The sequence below is a fragment of the Pelecanus crispus genome, chromosome 11 (genome assembly GCF_030463565.1).
Source record: "Pelecanus crispus isolate bPelCri1 chromosome 11, bPelCri1.pri, whole genome shotgun sequence".
Classification (NCBI taxonomy): Eukaryota; Metazoa; Chordata; class Aves; order Pelecaniformes; family Pelecanidae; genus Pelecanus; species Pelecanus crispus.
In genome coordinates this window covers 17,704,367-17,726,028 of record NC_134653.1, presented here as the reverse complement: position 1 = coordinate 17,726,028, position 21,662 = coordinate 17,704,367, and the positions used below count along the sequence as shown (strand labels likewise).

At 43.6% G+C, this 21,662-nt stretch overlaps 1 protein-coding gene across 3 annotated transcripts in view; it reads left to right on the top strand.

Annotated features, from left to right (window-relative positions):
• The first annotated feature begins 1,307 nt into the window (after nt 1-1,307).
• Nucleotides 1,308-21,662, top strand: part of CREBBP (CREB binding lysine acetyltransferase) — a 98,519-nt gene continuing 78,164 nt past the window's right edge. For all 3 annotated transcript variants that reach the window (XM_075719292.1, XM_075719291.1, XM_075719290.1), the window contains exons 1-2: nt 1,308-1,495; nt 16,645-17,357. In XM_075719292.1, coding sequence (XP_075575407.1) covers nt 1,411-1,495; nt 16,645-17,357 — 798 coding nt within the window. In that variant the 5' untranslated portion in view covers nt 1,308-1,410. The remainder of the gene's footprint in view (nt 1,496-16,644; nt 17,358-21,662) is intronic.

Below are 21,662 nucleotides of genomic sequence, written 5' to 3'. Positions count from 1 at the left end.
GCGCGGTGAGGGGGACCTTGAGGGGACGTCTGCGGCGGGACTGCGAGGGGAGACTGTGGGGGGCTGAGGGGAGGATAATGGGGGGGCAACTGCGAGGGGACTAAGGGGGGCGCGGTGAGGGGGACCTTGAGGGGACGTCTGCGGCTGGACTGCGAGGGGAGACTGCGGGTGGCTGACGGGAAGCACTGCGGGGGGCGACTGTGAGGGGACCGAGAGAGGACACCGTGAAGGGGCAGCCGAGGGGGGAACCCTGACGGGGGCAAGGAGAGGGGACTGAGGCGAGCGACGGGGGACAAGCGAGGGGGACGCTGCGAACGGGCGACTGCGGGGGCGCCGAAAGGGTCCCTGAGGGGGGGGGCGAGCGCCCGGGGACACCTTGGGGGGAGCGCCCCCGCCGGCCCCTCCGCGGGCCAGCCGTCCCCCAACCCTCCGCGGAGCAACTGAGGACGATCTCGTGTCTTTCCGGCGCCGCTCGCGCCTTTCCGGCGTCGCGGGGGCGGGGGGGTGTGCCCCGTGCGCGGTGACGCAAGGCGCAGGCCCCGCCCCGGCCCCGCCCCCATGGTCTCTGGAAAAGAGAAGAGAAAAAAAAAACTTTTTTTTTTAATTGAGGAATCAACAGCCGCCATCTTGTCGCGGAGCCGGAGCGCGGCGCGAGCGGAGCGGGGCCGGGCCGGGCCGGGCCGGGGCAGCGGGGCCGCCCGCCGGGACACGGGCAGCCGCGCGGAGCGCCGCCGACGGGCAGAGGGGCTCGGGGCAGCGGGGCAGAGCCGGCCGGAGCCAACCGAGCGCCGCCGCCGGGACCGGGAGCCGCGGCCGCCGCCGCGCCGCGCTCATTGTTTTGGGGCGTTTTTTGGCTGTTTTCGGGTTTTTTCCGGTTTTTTGTGGATTTTTTAATTTTTTTTCCCCTCCCTTCTCTTTCCCCCCCCCCCTCCCCTACCTCGGCCGCGGCTCGGCCGCGGGCGGGGGCGGCGGGCGGGGGCCGCCGCGGGGCCGGGGCGAACCCCCCGGCGCGGAGGGGAGGGGACGGGGCGAGGCGGAGGGGATCGTGGGGGGGGGCGCGCTATGCTCCCCGAGTGACTGACTGAGCCGCCATCCGGGCACCTCCTCGGCGGCGGCGGCCGGGCGGGGGGAAGAGGCCGGGAGGAGCGAGGCCGGCAGGGAGGGGGCGCTGGGCTCTTCCCCACCCCGCCCCGAACCCTCCTCCCCTGCGGCCTGCTGCGGCGGCGGCGGCCCGGCCCGGGTATGGGGGAGCGGGGGCCGCCGCCGGTCGGGCACTGAGCGGCGCTGTTGCTCGGCGGTGGGTTCCCCTTCGGAGGAACGGGGAGAGCGAGCTTCACCCCCCCTCAGACTCCCCTCTCTCCAACGATTACCGGCTCGGCGGCCTCTCCTCGGACGGCCCAGCCGGCTACCATGGCGGAGAACTTACTCGACGGGCCGCCCAACCCCAAGCGAGCCAAGCTCAACTCGCCGGGCTTCTCCGCCAGCGATAGCACAGGTAAGGCCTGCGGGGCGGTGCGGGGGCGGGCGGGCCTCACCGGCGGTTACCCCCGCCTCCCCTCCGGCGGGCGGTCGGGCCCGGCGGTCGCCGGGCCCGACCGCCCGCCGGAGGGGAGGCGGGGGTAACCGCCCGCCCTGCCTCGGTTCCCGGCGGGGGTGGGAACCGGCCTGGCGAGGTGCCGGGAGAGGGGGGAAGGCTCCCTCCCGGAGCCGTTGGGCCTCCTCCAGTCGAAGTTACCGGGCGGGACCCGTACGCCAAGTACCGTCCCGGCTATAAATAGCGGTTGGGAGACGACGGGTAAGGCCTTTGAGTTGAATTTCCTTTTCCCTTTCCTCCATCATCGACCACCGCTTGGTTTTAATGGTGAAGGGATGGAGGGATCCGCCTCGGCTTGGATGCTGGGGGTGCCCAGGTGAGCGGGGTGCGGGCAGGGAAGGAAGAAAACCCAGCCGGCAGAAACGCCGACGGCCCTGCTTCTGGAGGGGGTGGTCGGGGTTTCTCTTTCTACTCCTTAAAACCCATATATCGCTCGCAACCAAAAGCCCTACGCAGGCAGCCTCTTCCACCGTGCCCCTGCGTGTGACACACTATAGCATAAAAACTCCCTAATGGCATATTAATATTTTGCTTTTTTTAATCCTCCCGCCTGTGACCCTGGTTTAAGGCGCTTGGCTTTACCTGCTCCAAGCGTTTTTCCTTAAAAAACGAATAATTTGCAGATAATAATTTAAGTTGTGGGGTTGCTCGCGTGATGAAATGCCCAGCAGGCTGGCAGTCGCTGCCACTTGTCCGTATGTTGCGTAGTGTCTTTGGTGTGCCTTTTTTTTTTTTTTTTTTCAGTTGTAATGGGTTTGTAGGTAATAAAACGCATCAAAATTTCTCATTTCCAGCAAGCACGTGCCCGTTGTAAATACGCACGTGTGTGCATAAGAGCATGTGTGCGTGTACTGATGTCTTTCAGTGTTCCAACTGTTTTAATCACTGAAACAGTGGTTTTATGGGGACAAGAAGTGTGTTGGACTTGCATTTCCGTTTTCAGAGATTAATGAATCTTGTTGAAGGGACAGTGATAAGTTAATCATGCTATGCCTGCTGTGTTTTTATTGACTGAAAAAATTACTACTGTAATTGAGCTGATAAATTCTGTGGGTTTTTTTGGTTTGTTTAACCTGCATTTGGCAATAGCTTATAGATACTTCAGTTGTTTTGGGGTTTTTTTTAGGGAATCTTTTTCTTCTCAGCCTACAAATAAATGAAACATGCCAAAAAGAAACCATATTGAGAGTAAGAATTGGCAGAGAGTATCTAGGTGAGGTCTTGTGATTGAACTACGTTAATCCCTTCCATGGAAGTGATGGAATATCATACAGAAGGCTGATATGCAAGTTGCTATGAAATGCACCACAGTAGCGCAGGGAGAGCACAGTTTCTCTTTAATTCTTCAGCTAGACGTTTTAGACCCTACTGGTAGCCAGTGAAGGATGTTTGAAGCGGTGTCGTTTTTGTTGGTGGTGTTTTTTTCTTTTTTGAAGTTCACTTGGTCTGTTCTGGAATGCTTCAGTCATAATTACGTCCTGTTCAGCAAGTTCTAATGTGTCTCCATGAGCTCTGTGCAGTGCTAGATATGTAAACTCCAGCATCTGCATGAAGTTTTGCACAGCTCAGGGGGCCTTTTGGGACGGCAAACCCCAGGTTATATTTTGAACAAGTAGGACTGTGTCCGTAGTGTTCTGTTGTCGTCCTGGTGTTCTTCAGGCAAAAATACCTCTCTGCTTGAGAGTGCAGGTGATGTTTGTGCACTGAGAAGTGCTTTTTCAAAGAAAAATCTCTTTGGGTTTGTTGCCAGCAGCTAATGCTGCATGTTGAAAGATTGCTGAGCGTTTCTATATATTGTAGCAGGCAATACAAATAGTTTGAGTAGCGATTGCTATCAAATACCTGCTCCTGAACTTAAAACAGGCTGCTCTCTTGCACTGAGGTTTAAATGAAAAAGTTATGTTGCAACCTGGAAAGTTGCCTTTGTGAACAGAGGTGCTTGGGTAGATGGGTTTGAGGCTTGCGCCCTGAACGAGCAGTAAGTTGTGTTTTGGATAACTGAATTGTAATTGCAGTCTTAAACCCGCACTGTTTGGTGCTGCAGCTTGCGCGAGTGGGACGTGCTTTAAAAGACGTTTGCGTTAGGCCTGGTTGTGCAGTTCTGTTGCTGAACAGTCAGGCTGCGAGCCTGCAAGCGCTTGTGACTGAGCGTAGCGGTGCGATGGCGAAGGGTCTGGTGGCAGGCCTGAACGTTCAGCAGAAAGCAACTGCTCATCCTTGTTGATATTTCACTTTATGCTTTGATGCAGTGATGTTAAGCAACTCCTTTTGTCAGGGTAAATTTTAGCTGCCTTTAATCTTTCTGATAAAAATAGCTCTTCAGCTTTTACTGGAGCAAAGTTTGTGCAACTGAAGTTGGTCTACTTATGTTCTGAAAATACGACCTTTCCTGTTAAACTTAAGCAGCTAAATCAAATGTGTGGTCTCAGAGAAGGGAGTAGAGATGAAGGGATAACAGAAATGTATACTGTGAGCATGGTTAAATTTCACGGTAGTCCCATTTTGCAGTTGCCCCTTTGCTCTTTATATCAATAAGGAAAGTTAAGACTTGTAGCTGTTAACTTAGCTTGCTGTTACTGTGCAGTATTCAACAAGCTGACTCCTATGGTAAAATATCCATGGGAAAGATTTTTCCTTGTCTAGCCAGGTAGGAGTAGTGCTTTTGTCTAATTACTGCTTTATTAGGTACACGGTATTTTTCATACCTAAGCATTTGTCTCTTCTATAGCTGTTACAAGGCATCCTTATCTAGTGTGCTGTAGAATAAACAAGGGACTCATACAAAAAGTAGAATTACAGTAACTTTGGTTATGGCAGCGTATTAGTTTAACATTGAGTGTCTTGATTACTGTGTACGTTGCTGGCATTGGTCGTTCGGTAGAATATACAGTGAACTGGCAGCGTTCCTGAGTTGCTCTCGGTCTGAACTCTCTGCACAGATTGGGGAAAATGTGCTTGAATGGAGCAGCAGCAAAGCTGGCGTTCTTCAGGTCCCCTTCACCATGGTTCTGCAGGTAGCTTGGTGTAGTCTGGGTTGCATTGCAAGTAATGCCCCTATCTCCATTTGTTGTGTGCCCTGCAGCCTTCTGTGCTATGCTAGTTCCAGAAATGACAAATCATAATTTGGGCCAAAGCAGAGGGTGTCCTTAACTGCGTTATGAGTTAATGAATTCTGAAAGTAGGTGAAGTTGGAACGGTGAGATGAACGGCTTCAAAAGTCCATCAGAGCTGGATTTTCACCTCATACTTTCTCATGTGTGTGGTTTGGGGTTTTTCCCCCCCCAGCTTCAGATCATAAACAGATTAAGCAGTATGGCTGCTGCTGCAAAAGCTGCAGGCTGAGGTCTCCAGTAATTCACATTCTCTTTACGGCCTGGCATGTTAGCATCGCAGTGCCCGTATTTTAAAACTGGGGAAAGACTGGCCTTGTCGCATGTTCCTTTGTACGTGCCGAGATAAGTTGAACTCTGGCTAACTCCCAGCGAGCTACAGAACTTCGCAGAAGGGAGTTTGTGTTGATACACAGCCTGATTTGATCTTACTCGCCTGCCAAAAAACAGATAGGTATATTTCAGTGGATTCAGTTTTTAGTTTTAAAAGAGGTGGACTACCTTTAAAACAAAGTAGCTTAAGGAGAGGCAGCGAGGCTTTCTAAGCTTATCTTCACGTACTTAGCTGAGACTTCAAATGGACAGACATCTCGGTGATCTACAACCAGATTTTGTTTGTGCGCATGAAAGCATTGGTATGTGTGTTTTAGAAGGGTTCATTCCTGCGTAAGTTGAAAAGTTTCATGGAAGCCTGTTTAATCGGTCTGCTCCTGTTTTATATGATATGTGCAAAACTCGAGTGTCATTTGCGTGCTGTGACAGTAAGAATCACTTTTATATACATGCTTTTTCCATCTCTTCCTGGAATAAGAAGAAAGGATAATTCCATTAAGTGAACAGACTTGGATTTATAGGCAGAAAATTGGGGGAAGAAATGCTGCTTCTAAAAAGTTGTAGGTGAAGAAGTGTGTGTAGTTGTAATTATTTCACGGGAATGTCCTTTGTTTTGTTGTACTTGCACCGTAACTATCTGGGATGGGAAAAAATGCGGTGTGATATTTCATGGCTATATTGTTTCTTAAGACTTACCATGTACATGTAACAGTGGGAGTGGTGGATGGGAGATGATGATGCCAAGCAAAAAGTGTTTACTTTGATCTGTGTTAAGTTTGATACAAGCTGAATTTTTTTTTTTTTTTTTTTTTTGCACCTTAAGTGACTGACCTGAATAACTTTATGCCTTCAGTTGTAATCTGGGACAGGAGATTTGTAAGATTAGAAATTGGCTCCTTTATCGAGAGTCTAGCGCAGCTCATTCTTACCAATTCATGAAGCATTGCTGATAGCAGGTTACTTTCTCATTGTTTGGGTTTTTTATAGATTTTTTCCAAGGAGTTTGACACTAACATCTGTGTGAGATGAAAAGTTGAGCAGATGATCTGCTGGCCTGATTTTATGTGACAGTCTGCAGTCCTACAGTCGGGCCCCTTCCTTTTTTTAAATTAATACTTTGAGTGATAATTGCATATGTACTTGGGAGTTTATCAAATTGATTTGTCCCCCTGCCTGCTTAAAATTAACACTGTAAATGCTGTCTTGTGCTGTGGCATAGAGCTCCTGGAGAAGCCCTGCCAACAGCCGGCAGGAAAAAAGGCTGTGCTTGGGGGGTCAGTCTTTGTTGTACCCCAGAGATCTCTTGATAGCTTGTGAAATGATTCCCAGTTTTCTGTTGCAGATTATTCACTTTCTATTCTGGCTGAACATTCCTTGGAGTCATAGTCCAGTGCCATTAATTATTTCTACAGCAATGTGCCGTGTTTCGCTATTATATCTGGAACTTCACATTTAAAAAATCCACCTATTCTTGGTGTTTATTAGAGATTTTGCTCTCTGTTGTTACCTGCTAATAGACAAGAACATGAACAAAAATCTCACGCTCTTAGCAAAATACTGCAGGTTAAGGTGAAATCGGGGTGGAGAGGATAGTTGAAAAACAGGATTTGAAAAATTTTGGGGTTTGTTCTTACACAACAAAAAAGCATGTGGAATAGCTTAGAAACCTGACACTTCCCATCCTAATTTGGTTTACACTTTCAAGAATTTTTGCTTTGTAAATCTTCCTTTTAACATATGTTATGTTTTCCATCTGTCTTCTCAGATGTCTAAGATACAGAGAGAACCTAAATCTTTTATTTGGAAAACTGTCTTTAATAGAGATGTCTCAACAAATAGTATGAAGTATTGTGCAGAACCATAGTGTGAATCAAAGGGAAACTGAAACTTCTATTATCACTAGTAATTTGCAATCATAACTCAGAATCTAAATGTCTTAACGTATACTTTTCAGAAGCTTCCCTTCATCTTGACTTTCCTCTTTTCTTATTCACCACCATTGAGAAATAAGAATCTTATTTGGAACATTGGATAAATACAGTATCTTTGATTTGTAATAACTTCATGTGTGTATGTATATATTTTTATTTATACATATATTAAGTCTGTAAAATAATTACTTCTCTGAGGGTCATCTTTAATGCTGTGGGAACTTCCTCAGGAAGGAGGACAGCATTGTCAAAATGAGTTGCTCTTTCTAGGTGACATGCCTCCCAGTCTCTCAGGTAGACATTATTTCATTGCTGCTGTTGGACATCTCCGAGGCAGACATCAAAGCTAGCTACTTTTGTTGCACGGTGAGAGGGAAAACAGAATATTAGATTTCAACCCCTGTCCGTGTGTTGCACCTGAAGAGCACGAGCTTGTCTCTCGCTCTGCTGAACTTAACTGCTGCCAGTACTTTGGTAGCTGGTTTAGTGGGTGGTGTTGATGACATAGCTTTTGTGTCATCTCCTCTGTATTTTCATCTAATGGAGCAAAGAAACATGGAAATTACCAAGAGACCTGAATTCAGTAAGTACTGAATACAAATCTGTTTTGTAGTAGCTGTAAAGTTTTTTCCTAAGGTTCATAAACTCCTTTAAGGAAAGTATTAATGAGAATGATTCAGAACAGCCTCATCTCACTGAAATTAGTGCTTTAAAATAAAATAGATTTCTGAAGGCATTGGTTTTTCTGTATTCAGTCAGTTATGGTTGGAAGCTTTTTTAGAGTGAAATATATAAAAATCATTAGTTTTAAGCGCATGTCTGCTGTTGCTTCCTTATGTGCATTTGGTTTATTTTTGTATTGTATGTTCTTGCACAGCTGAACTTGAGCTGCCAAGCAAACAACCTTTCACTTATAATTTGGTATCAGAAACAGGGAGGAAAAAGTGGCATTAAAACAAAGAGAACGGAAACACACTTTTTGCAGCTATTGCACATCATAAAGGAGACACAAGACCTGCCTGTTTCCTAGTAGCCTTGCGTAACACTTTTTTGTTTGTTTCATTATATTACTTCAAGTACATATTAATCATTGCTATTTTAGTCTTCGCAGAATAGGCCTGTTCTGTGCTTCTGTTACAGAAGGTGTGTAAAGGTGGGAACTTTCAGAGAAGGACTTGTGTAGCTGAAGGGAGTGTTTGAAGCAGCCTGAGCTAGAAGGCAATACTGAGCATGGAGTTCTTGCCACCAATGCCGTCAGTCATTGTGGGGAGGATGGAGGACTGAATAATTTCAAATCTGAAATACCTTGTGTTGACCTATGTATTTAATAAGAAGTCTATGGCCAGAGAATATCACAGTTAAAGTTTGTTTGTCAAGATAATTCACGTCTTTGTACGTTATCTGCTGACTTTTTTTCCAGATGTGCAGTGAGGGTGGCACAGCCTTAATGTGAAGCAGTGGATCTGTAGGTTGTGTGAGCTAACTGAAGGCATTTGCATGCAGACACTCTGTTTTGGTACAGACTGTGCATTTCATGCCCCCTTAAGCAAGTGCCCACTATTAATTACCGGATTCTCAGATGATTCCTCTTTAAAGAGTCATCCCGAACTTAAATGTTTTGTCAGCTGTTAAAATAGGGCAACAGAAAAGATGTGTGTGTTTGTGATAGGATGAGAAGAAACTCTCACTTCCGTTAATGTGTTCCAAGAACCCTAAAATATTTAACCTTCATCAGGATGATGTTGTCAATGAGAAGCTGATGTTACCAGTGCGGTGGTCCCCCAGTCTGCGGGCCAATTGCTTGCCTCTTCTTCCTTCTGTCCAGACTTCTGCTCTTAACGGCAAAGAAAATTACTGAAGCCTTTTGGTCAGTAAGTGTGTGTAGCCTGATTGCCACATGCAATGTGACAGTAGTCCTGTCTGTGGTGTTGGTGCTGCCGGGTAGGATTTAAAGTTACTTGCAAGAGCAGATGCAGCAATAGTGTCGAACTAGTGAAGACACCTTGGGAAGCAATTAAGAGGAAGAATGGTTACTGGAGAGGCTCTGTAGGACCAGAGGAAAGCAAAGTCAATCCATCATTTGCCATCCGATGCTTCCAAGAACAGACCAGGGTGAGCACTCTTGTTGGGCTCCTTCTGCCACACGTTTTGGCGGTTGTTTTGGTTTTATTCCCCTCTGGCATCTGGGAAGAGATAAAGAGACTAGCTTCTTATCTGAATGCATTTTTCATATTTGTTTCTGTATATTAACTTTGGTACCAGGTGCATTTAATGTGCCTTTATATACTACCTTGTTTTTAATAGTGGAACATTCAAGTAATCTGTGATTTTTTTTTTTTGTTGTTTTTGTTTTTGTAATGGAATGGTGGTAGAAGTAGATCTCAAAACAGGGATTATTCCTGAAAGAAGCTAGTATCTCAGGTTTTTCTGGACCTTCAACACAGATTGTATTTCGATTATGAGCATGGCAAAAGAGAGATGGCGGAGACAATTTGCGTAAGTACAGTAGGGAGAAACTTGAGTTATGACATTGTGATGCACAACACATAAGTGGAAAGAGAGGCTAGGAACTAAGCTTGGTGTAATCAAGGAAGGATCTCCGTTTATACTGTTCTCTGTTCAGGGAGGTCAGAAAGAAGCCAGGGGCAGAACAGTTGCCTGTATCTTTCCTGTGTCGGGTAGTTGTTGTTATCACACACATTAGCTGTGGTATAGGGGATATAGATACATGCATTTTCCCTGTCCTGACTTGTATGTCTGGTGTTTGGGCTGGTGTCAGGAGCGTTTTTAAAACTGAATCAATAATCCTGGTATTATTGCAGTAGAGGTTAGAAGGGAACGGATTGTTTTTCATTAGCTTCTTGATTTATTTGCTCTGTGTAATGAGCTTCAGTTTTGAAAAGTCACTTAGTTGCTGAAGTCTTACAAAAATGGATTGGGGGAGATTTTAGGAGCTTGAAGCTGCTTTAACTTAAGATTAACTAGATTCTAAGCTGATAGTGTCCTTTTTGGTTATTGGGATGCACAAAGTGGATCTGATTTAATTGATTTTAGGAACTGTGTTGCTACTTAGTTGCACGTCTGTACCCTGAATGGTATTCATCTGATGGAGAATCATGCTTTGCCAGAAGACAAGTTGTGAAGGAAGTATGGTGGAACAAATGCCTCCTTCTCAATCTCCCTATCCCCAAAATCCCAGCCACAAGAAAGCAAGAGAAGGTGTTATACCTGTTTTCAAAGGACAATACAGGCACCCACAGGTGGGTCAGCCTCCCTGCCATCAGTGGGAAGATCATGGAGGAGCTGGAGTGAATTTAGTGAAGGGCTACCAAGGAGGTCAGGGGGCTGGAGCACTTGCCCTTTGAGAATAGGCTGAGGGGCTGGGCTACAGACCTCCTGATGTCCCTTCCAACCTGAGGGGCTGTGAGTCTGTAAGCAAGAGAGCACTGTGATAATTATTCTTATGAGTTTCCTAGAGGCAAGTACTTAGAATGCCTGAAGGCGAGGCTCATTTTTGTGTATTGATATATTTGAATTTTGACCGGTCCACTGACTTAGGAATGAGCAAACCAGACCGTATTTCTTTCTCATCCTACATGCAAGTAGTTCAAAATATTAGACAGAAAGAAATCTAGTTAAATACACAAATCTCTTACTATGCAAGCCATATCTTGTTGGGACTCATCCAGATGCCTGCTATTGGATCTCTCATCTCCCCCTCCTCCACCCAGCCTTTAGGGTCTCCTTGGCCCAGCCAGCTCCTTCATCACTGTTTTTCTCAACCTGGTTGTTAAACATCATATTCTGAAAAGGTGATGCTCCTCTTCTGAAAATCAAGGTCAGATGCATGTCAGTGCAATCTTTCTGTGTGTCTCCTTAGGTTAAGATGCTAATGTAAAGTTTCTTTATTGGAAATTTTATTTCTTCTATGAATGTGTTGTTTAATTGCTCTAAAACATTAAATGCACTAATTGTCTTTCATGAAACAATAAATTATAGAATCCTCAGACCTCGAAAGGAGGTTGGAATGGATGTGGTAATTGCTGACGGCACCAAACAGTATGGCTATTGAGTTGAGTTACCTGACATTGAATTTTAGGGAATGGCTGGAGCTCTGAACTGTTGAGGCTTTGTCTGCTGGGGTCTGGCATGATTGAAAGAAGCCTTACAAAACAAAATTGGGCTCACTGAAATGCAACAGTTATGTTGGCATGAAAGAAAGGCACGGTGAAAATACTTCTTGTGTACTGGGATGGCAGTGTGACTTCAGTGTCTGCTCCGTGGATGGGCAATCAAAGTTTGGGACAGGAAAACTCCCAATCATGTTTCAAGTGGAGATTATGCTGTTAAAAAAGGAAAATTAATTTAATAGTTGTTCACCTGCTTGCTGTGTTATATGTTTGAGATAATAAATCGCATAAAGAAATGTGGAATGTTTGTCACCTCTCCAGGCTGAGCTAAAGGGAAAAAAATGGTGACATTGAAACAGGTTAATTGATTGAATATGTATATTAAGAAAGAATCTCCTGATAACAGCTGCAAGTAGTCATATAGGTGAAAATGTTCTGCCTGAGAATGCGACACGATTTGGAGAACGCAGCACAGGTTTGGTTTGTTTTTTTTTTTTTCTTCTGTGAGAAGGCTTGGAAGAAAACAGAACATCTTTTTTTATTATGGTTGCTGAAAGTGTCATCCAGGAAGGCAGAAAACTATGACATTTAAGCTCATAAAACTGGAATTAGGAGAGAATGTGTCTCAAGTGCGGTTATCTTCTGTGTGTGAAAATAGCTGCTCAAAGAACGCAAAATTCTCAAATTGGAAAAGGAGCCCTTTGGAAAGAGTGGGGGTGTTGTAGTTGCTTAGTGCTTCTCTAAACCTTCTGAAAGATGTTATCTCTGTTTTTTGGCTCTTTTCTGTTAAGAGGCCGTTTGGTTTTATGTAACAGAGATAATGAAAGGTGTGAGGTTTAGGATCCAAAGTGCTGTGTGAGAGACGAGATGCTACCGAGGTGGGTCTCCGCAGCTAGTCAGCTCTACTGCTTCCTGAGCACTGAAATCAGACTTATATGCCTTATTAGTTGAGGGAGTCTATCCTCTTTTAAAATAAAGACACCTTTTTCTGTTCTGTTGCATAGAATCATAGAATCATATAGGTTGGAAAAGACCTTTAAGATCATCAAGTCCAACTGTTAACCTAACACTGCCAAGTCCACCACTAAACCATGTCCTGAAGTGCCACATCTACATGTCTTTTAAATGCCTCCAGGGATGGTGACTGAACCACTTCACTGGGCAGCCTGTTCCAGTGCTTGACTACCCTTTTGGTGAAGAAATTTTTGCTAATATTCAGTCTAAACCTCCCCGGTGCAACTTAAGGCCATTTCCTCTCCTCCTATTGCTTGTTACTTGGGCAAAGAGACTGACACCCACCTTGCTGCAACCTCCTTTCAGGTAGTTGTAGAGAGTGATAAGGTTTCCCTTGAGCCTCCTTTTCTCCAGCTAAACAACCCCAGCTGCCTCAGCTGCTTCTCGTAAGACTTGTGCTCTAGACCCTTCACCAGCTTCATTGCCCTTCTCTGGAAATGCTCCAGCACCTCAATGTCTTTCTTGTACTGAGGGACCCAAAACTGAACACAGTATTCCAGGTGTGGCCTCACCAGTGCTGAGTACAGGGGGACAATCACCTCCCTGCTCCTGCTGGCCATGCTATTCCTGATACAAGCCAGGATGCTGTTGGCCTTCTTGGCCACCTGGGCACACTGCTGGCTCATGTTCAGCCGGCTGTCGACCAACACCCCCAGGTGCTTTTCCGCCGGGCAGCTTTCCAGCCACTCTTCCCCAAGCCTGTAGTGCTGCATGGGGTTGTTGTGACGCAAGTGCAGGACCCAGCACTTGGCTGTGTTGGACCTCATACAATTGTCCTCGGCCCATCAATCCAGCCTGTTCAGATCCCTCTGTAGAGCCTTTCTACCCTCAAGGAGATCAACTCTCTCGCCCAGCTTGGTGTTGTCTGCAAACTTACTGAGGGTGCACTCGACCCTCATGTCCAAATCGTTGATAAAGATAATAAACAGAACTGGCCCCAGTACTGAGCCTGGGGGAACAGCACTTGTGATTGGCTGCCAACTGGATTTGACTCCATTCACCACAACTCTTTGGGCCCAGCCATCCAGCCAGTTTTTTACCTAGTGAAGAGCACACCTGTCCAAGGTGCCTACCTAGGCATGCTAGGTAAGTAGCAGATTTGAGAGACAGAGCAGGTACAAAGCTTGGTAACAGAAGTGGGACTCCTCGGTGTAGTTATTTTTTTGAGCATTTTTTCAGATAACTGTATGTAAAGGCAAAGATATCTCTTAGGTTTTTGGTTTTGTTTTTTTTTTTTACTCTTGGTAGCTGCCGTTGACTTTGAGAAATGGTTGAAGCATTGAGAATGGGATCAGTTATGTTGTTCTTGTGAGGATGAGGGGACTGAGGTTACTTTTCATTTTGCTGCTAGTAGCAATGGGCTGCATTCTTATTGTGGCAGATTTTTATGTGTATAAATACATTTATTATTTTTATAACCACCAAGACAATCTCTTATCTTTATGTATTTGTTGCAGACATGCTCAAGTAGATTTTTGTTTTCTGTTGTATTTCATAACTGTTGTAAAACGTACCTTATGTTGATGTTTTTAACGTACACGACTCTGATTAAAATACTAAAGCAGGAAGATTAATCATTGCCTGAACATGTGAATACTCAGTGAATTTTTACATGGCTGCTGTCCTAAGCTGTTTACCTGCTTTTTATTTTCCTGCTGGCAGAGCTGTAAACTTTCTATGCCTAACCTTAACGTATAGCCTTCTTACAGGAGCTTAAGAGTGGTAGATTAGGTTTTAAGAGGCAGTATTCCCAAAGGCTTTCTTCACTCTTTGTAAAGTGCAAAAACATTTCTAGTCCTTGGCTCTGGCAAGACTGTTAAGAGTCCAGCCAGCCAAACAAAAAAAAATTTGAGCACTTATACTCCAACATTCCATTTTGAAATACAACTGGAAAAAGCTGCGACTTTTTTTTTTTTTTTTTTTTTTGCCACAGCAGCATCTTCCCCCTCCACATTTTGTCACTTCTCCTCTGCTCCTGGCCCTGCGTGTGGACGTGTGCACACAAAAACGCATATCTTTTGTTCATGAAATATTAACAATTTGAGTGCAGAAGCTTGGAAAAACACTGTTCCTGGGGTTTACAAAAGTTGTCTGAACAAGCGCTGTAAACCTTGAACTTCTCAGCGAGCCGGGGTGACGAGAGCAGTTTAACAAAAGCGAAGCTTCAGCCATGGACCCTGTGTCACCACCCTTCGTGACGCGCAGGCAGATGGCTTTGGTTGTGCTCCAGGCTGCAGCTGCCACCACCGCTGTCTGTGGCAGAGCCGTGTGGCGAGAGGGGCTGTGCTGCGGGGACCCGGATGCCGGGGACTTGCTTCTGGCCAAACAGGGCTTGGCACTGAAAACAGGCGTTGGGGTTTTCATCGGGGGAGGGCGGGGGGCGGCCGGGTTAGAGATGGATGGAAGGTTAAAAATAGTCACGTCTTGGAAGAAGGAAAGTAGAACCAAAATACATAGGAAGACACAAATTGCAGCATAGTGAGTGTCAAGTGGTTGCGTGGGAAAGAGGAGGAGAGATGAAGCGACTCCCGAAAGGAATGTAGCTGAAGGTACACCAGGAATTTCTGTAAAAGACAAGCTGAAAAGGTGAACTAAACAACTGAAGGGAAAGGCAGCAAGTAAGAGAGAAATTAAAAATACTTCAATGAACCTAGCTAACGAAGATGTTAGTTTGTTACTTCCCTGCTTGAAAGGGAATAGGTCTGTTCCTGAGCTGTGATGTATTTTGTCGCAGCCAATGTTGTGCAAGCCTGGAAGAATTCTTCAGAGCTTATTGACTTCAGTAGGTAACAATGGCAAAGTGTAGGCCCCTAAAGGACATGCTGCAGGGAGTGCCTCAAAACAGGCAGAATTTAACATTTTTGTGCGTGTTTACTGTGACTTTTTATATAATTCACTGGTCATTACAAAACATATAAAATTTTTTATTCATTTTTCTTCCGTTAGGTTGAATTGAAAATTGAAATTCATTGTATTTAAATGTACTGAAATGTGTTGGTAATAGCTTTCTGATACAAGTTAAGTGTTGTTTTGTTTTTGTTGTTTCTTTTCAGTGCAGTCAGTGTCATCCAGGCTGTCACTTGCTGGACTATGTTATACCACTTTTGCAACCTGAGTCTTGCACCAACTTTTTGTGGTTGAAGAGTGAATTAAACTTTAAAACAATGAAGCTTTTGGGATGCCCATCTTTAGAAAAGAACTTTTGTTTGCTCTATCCTGGAAAAAATCTGGTTTGTCTGTTGCTCACTGTGAGAGACCAGGGTTTTTCAGGGCTGGCTTTGGCAGGGGCAGACTAAAGTTTTCACACGTTTCTGTTATGTTACAGTAGAAAATGGTTGGTTTAGATCACATCCTTGGACTGGAAAACTTCTGAGATGTGCTGCATGTTTGAACAGCTGCTCTGATGAAATGAGGCTAGTCTGTTTACATGTTTATTAATATTGCTCTATGCACTTGTCCTTACATCTTCAAATATAACTTTTATTTTCACATGGAAGTACCTGTATACAGTCAGGTAACTTTCTGTTCTTAGTTACACAACAAAATAACATTGTGACACAGACATGGCTTAATGATGTGCAATAAAACGTTTTAGTGAACCTGAGCTGCTCCTTTTTAAAAAACAAAACAAAAAAACCCACCACTTTTTATCAGTCTGGATGTTACAGCCAGGCAGATGATTTCCTTCAAGTGGCTTAATGAAGATTTGATTGTTTTATTTTGCTTATCTGGAGAGTGTGTGGATTACCTCTGTCAATATTGGGCATGATAAATGAGGGCTGGGCACTTAGAGAGCAATATGAATTACTTGAGCTGTTCAGGGATCGAGAGGTGACTTGATTCAAGAGGCGTTATGAGGAGAAAATGCCGAGTGCCTTTCGGGATCTTCTGAGGTGGTACAAATCAATGACTAGAAACTGATATTGAACACATTTGTATGTGAGTCTGGGATCAAACTACCAAAGAAGTAGTTGTCTTTTGATCAAGCTTCAAAGCCTAGCTGGAAGATACTCTTTGGCCATATGTAAACATAAATTACTAAGTTGAGGTAGGATTGCTGGGTGAAAAGCAGTGGCCTGGGATTATGTAAGAGGTTGGAGAAGGTCATGTAATTGCTCTTTTGGGAGAGTAAATCAATAGGGAAAAAAACCTCTTTATATTCCTGCCACCTTCTTTTAGCCAAAACAAGAGAAATTTAGGAGTTAGGTTAGATCCTTGTGTTCATGCCTCCTTAGTTTCTTAAGCTTGGTACAATGTTTTGTCAGAAGTCTTGCAAAAAAAACTTACTGGCCAGCACTCTACCCTGTATGGTTGTATGTGCACCAGTGTGTGTCAATGACTCTGCTTTCTGAAAGACTCTGGAGTTCATGTCATGGGGACCCTTACTCGCTTCCTGGAAATACTGAGTCTTGGGTAAAGATGTACCTTAACACATGTCATTGTTTATGACTAGTACAAAGCAGTGTAGATTAATATTTTAGTTAACTTGTTTGTCATGTCTTTCTCACCTGTGTTTCTGCTTTAACTTCTAGATTTTGGATCTTTGTTTGACTTGGAAAATGATCTTCCTGATGAGCTGATCCCCAATGGCGAGTTGGGCCTTTTAAACAGCAGTGGGAACCTTGTTCCAGATGCAGCTTCCAAACACAAACAACTTTCTGAACTTCTAAGGGGAGGCAGCAGCTCTTCCTTAAACCCAGGAATTGGAAATGTGAACTCAAATAGCCCTGTCCAGCAGGGAGTTGGTAGTCAAGTTCAAGGGCAGCCGAACAGTGCTAATATCGGTAATTTGGGTGCTATGGGTAAGAGCCCTTTAAACCAAGGAGACTCTTCTGCTTCAGGCCTGGCAAAGCAAGCAGCCAGCACCTCCGGACCTACCACACCTGCATCACAAACTCTGAACTCTCAAGCACAAAAACAAGTGGGGATGGTGACGAGCAGCCCTGCAACATCACAGACTGGACCTGGGATATGTATGAATACTAATTTCAGTCAGACACACCAGAGCCTTCTCAACAGTAATTCTGGTCACAGTTTAATGAATCAGCCTCAGCAAGGACAAGGGCAGGTAATGAATGGATCTCTTGGGGCAGCTGGAAGAGGAAGGGGAGCAGGAATGCAATATTCTGCCCCTGCCATGCAGGGGAATGCAGGCAGTGTGCTGGCAGAGACTTTAACCCAAGTATCTCCACAGATGGCTGGTCACACCGGACTGAACACAGCACAGACAGGAGCAATGACTAAAGTATGTACATATAATTTATCATATTCTACTTATTGCACTTGTTTTTTCTCCATGCAGGTGTTTAGAAAATGTAGTAGATCCTTTTCTGGAACAGACCTAAAGAATGCACTTTCTTGAGTCTGTACTTACCTGTTTCAGTCACCAGGGATACCAGGAAAGCAAGATAATTGAAACAGTATTTCTCATGTAATCAGAAATGAAAGCACTTGTTGAAAAACACATCCTTGAAGTTAAAAGTTGGATAGAACCTTAGCAGGGTGAATTAGAAAAGAGCGTAATCCTGCAAAAAGGAAGCAGATGATTACTTCTGTGCAGGGTCTCAATTTAGCTGACAGACAACAATATCTTCTAAAGCAATGTGAGAACTGTTAGAAAAATATTTGTAGATTGAAGGGAGAGGTGTAGCAATTGGTCCTCTTGTCAAGGACCACTGTCAACAGCTGTGCAATGAATGTTTTTCAAATATAGAGGAACTGATCTGAAAACATTAAATTTCATGTAGATTGCCAAGCTAATGCAAACTCTGTGAAAAGGAGGGGCAGTGTCTGGGAAAGAAGTCTAATTCGGTGGCCATTGCAGATCAGGGCAGGGAATATATGCACCTGGAAATATCTGCAGTCATGGGGCACTGCTCTGGTCCCTGCTTGATACAGTCATTGCTTTTTAGTTCTTCATTTTCCAGGTGTGATCTTAGAGTAAGATTGCTGCTCTTCCTGCCTTTCAGCTGGATAGCAGTGTGCCTCATCTCTTGTCTCACCTGTGTTGCTTTGGTCCAATTCCTTCCTGAAACTTTGATGGCAAACCCATCCTGTTCTCATATGTAGAAAAATATAATTTAATCTCTGATATTTTATCTAGTCATACATCGCTAGTCATTATCATTGTAGTTTATTAACATGTGTTAATTCATTAATGTGGTAGCAATCATGGAAAAAATTGTCTGACACAGAAGAAGTCAGTCTTCAGTTTTCTCTGAAGAAATACTGACATCATGGTGGAGTACTCCATAGTTAATTTTAATTTCTGAAAATAAAAATATAAAAAGCATTTTCTCAGCACTGAAGGATATGCCTTTGCTTAAGGAAGAGATGCTTGTGGTCTGAGTAAAGGTCATGTAAATGTGGATATAGCTGTCTCCAGCCCCTGAATCAGCTAAATTTGTTGTGTGGAGGGGATTGGTCTGCACAGAAAGAAATTCAGCTTATCTTTAATTTGTTTTTCTTTGAAATTTGTGGGAGGAGTGACAAATTCTAATTATCTCGCTTATATCTATAAACTTAGGGCTATCTAAGTTCTTAGGATTAGATTTTTCCTAGCCACTACGCAGTTATGTGCTGAAACTACTGATTTTTTTTTTTTTTAATATCAACTAACTCAGGTAGAATTACCCCAAAGCAAAGGGACTTGCCTAAGGTCTTCATCTGATGGAGTATGTAAACCTGGTGGGGGAGGTTCTGTGATGTCTTGGTTTCTTTTAAACAAACTCATCCCTGGTAAGGAATAGTCCAGCACTCGGACAAATTTTTCAAGGACCTAGTCTTAGCCAGCTGCAGATGGGATTCACCAGCTCAGGAAGGTGACCTAGACTTTCTCAGTTAGCGTATGTTCAAGAAGTAAAGTAAAAGTTAATTTGGACAAGGAATACATTGCAAGAGTGGAAGTGTTCTTGTTATGCAAATCATTAAGTAGTCCTTGTATGCAGTGCTATGCTCAGCACTGGTGATGCATTTCCAGAAGATTAGAGAAAAATTAGTGCTTTCAGAAGTCCTTAGACACAGAGTTGTTTGGAGAAACTGAAAAGGTAGGACTATTTAAGGACAGACCATAAGTGTTTTTGGTGCTTTTGTGAAGGTGCTAGCGCTTAAAACAATTTTAAAAACTTGGCCAACTTGAAAAAATAGAAAATTGGGTGTTTTCCAGGGCTCCGTCTCATGTTGAAGAAGATGAAGCTTAAAAACATTGTGTTATTTTTAAAAAGTTTCACTTTATATACCTCTTGCTTGCTCCCTTACTAAGAGAAAATTAAGCTCGATGTTTTATGTAAATATTTTGTGTTTCCATTTTTGGAACAAATTACTTACTCCTTCAGTTTTCTTCAGACAAGCAGAAACATTCTCTATTTTTGCCATTCTCTTAATAGGCATTTGAAGATTGGCATCCTCTTCCAGTCTCTTTCCACCCCCGGTTTATTGTCCTAATAGGATTATCAACCTTGATTGTGTGTTAGCTTTTCTTTTACTGATGCTCCAGTTATGATGAAAGCTTTTAAGAAAAGAAACATTCCAGTGAGTTTGTTCTTCTGAAACTGAAATTTCTGCTGAAGAAGAATGTGGGTTGGTTTGTTTTTTCACCTCCTGTTCCCTGATATTTACCACTTAATGTATACAGCTTGAAAGATTTGAAGAGCCTCAATAAAATTGGTGAGGCAGATGATCTACCTAATAGCAAATGTGCCTAACTTGACTAAACAGCTTAAATGTAGCTGCCATCAGACTTGAAGTACTGTATCAAGACTGGAAGCAAACTCTCTAGGTGGTGACTGTAGCAATATATCCTAAGGGAAAGAAAGAGGTGTGAAATACAAATAAAAAAAAAACAAACCCTAAAAGAACCTTAAACCAAAATTTTCTCATTATGTTTAAAATAATTTATGGTCATCACTGATTAACCTCATTCAGCTATGGCTCAGAAGCCCATTTTTCTCAATTCAGTGTGCTTATATGCAGTGTAGCACTCATGACCCTTTATGGTTTGGGACCAGTTTTGTTGGACAAGACCTTGCTTCCTTGATGGTTTGTTCTAATCCTTTTTTAGTAAATGACTAATCAAGGAAAATCCATTGCTTTTTCTGTTTTTCTTTCTTGTTGTATGTTTTTATAAGCATTCTTTCTAGTAAGAGAAAAGGGGGAAAAAAAAATCCAGAATCCCTTCACCTGCTCTCAGAAATAACTGGGATTCATTTCATCTGGAGCATCATAAGCAAATATTGTTAACTTTGAGCTGGACTTGCCATGTTAAGGCAGTTCTTGAAAGAATGAAAAGTATGCCAGAAATGAGCATGGTAACTCAAGCTCGTGATGCATGTGCTTGCATAAGCTGAAGGTGGCGAATAAACCTTACCCCTAGCCAATTGAAAAAGTAATGAAAAATAACCGATTCTCAGTGTCAGAGGGCCATAAGGTGCTGACATCAAGACAAATATTTTTCCATTGGCAGGGAGAGATTAAAGCAAAACACTTCCTCAATCTATAGACACATGAGCAAAGGATTTAATAGATTTCATATGATCCTCCGGAAGAAGCAACCTGTCAATACCAGTTAAACAATAGCTATTAAAGTTATAGTCGTGTTTTCTTGGGAGTATATAGCATGTTCTTGATAGCCTAGAATATTTTTGGAAATGGGGAGTAGTCCCTGAGAAGGTTTTGTGAATTAAAGATACAACAACTTACTATAGCAAGGATTTGAAATTCTTTGTTGGCCATGACTGTGCAATTTGCATATTCAGATTTATTTAGAGTGCCTGCTTTGTGATTTTGACTTACCTGAGATCATCTGGAAACCTCTGAGGAAACCTTTCTTCTATCTATTGTACATATCACTGCTCCGTTCGCTACCTGACTGCTTTCTTGTAACAATTTTGCTTGTAACTGTGGCATTGTGGCCCTGTTTTCTTGGACAACAGTGCAAGGATAGTTTTCATTTGACTGGGTTGAAGTTCTTTAAGAAATCTGCTTAAAAGAGCAGAAAGATTCTTCTTTGAACAATTATCACTTGGCAGGGGTAGAGGAACAGACCATCTTGTCACAGTAATTTCCAGTAGCAGCAGAATTGTCCTTTTGTGTTGTACCATGTTTTTTGTAAAGTCCATTAAGTCCAGAAAAAGTGTTCAAACCATCTAGAAAATCTTTTTAAATTGGAGTTGTTTCTTGAAGATTGTTGGTTGTCAAGCACATTAAGCAGTAGCAAAGCTAAGCAGGTGGTCTATTGCTTCCATAGAAATGAGCACTTTGTTGCAAGCATGCTCTGTGCCTAATACTCTCCTGTTGCTGTGAGAGTTCATCTTTTTCAAATGAGGGAGATGAAGCCTTCGTGTAGTTCATTGTGGCTTGCAAGAGCTTGAACCTGTGTCTCTGTAGATTAGATGTTATATAGTCTCTTGCTGAGATGCATTCCCCTTGTCCTAATACTGCTGTCAAAGCTTGTGGAAAATGAGAAGAAAATTTTGGGAAGTTCATATTTATTTTGTACGGTTCTCCAACTTCTTTTTTGGGCTCTGTTAAAGAGTTTCGGACAGTGATTCAC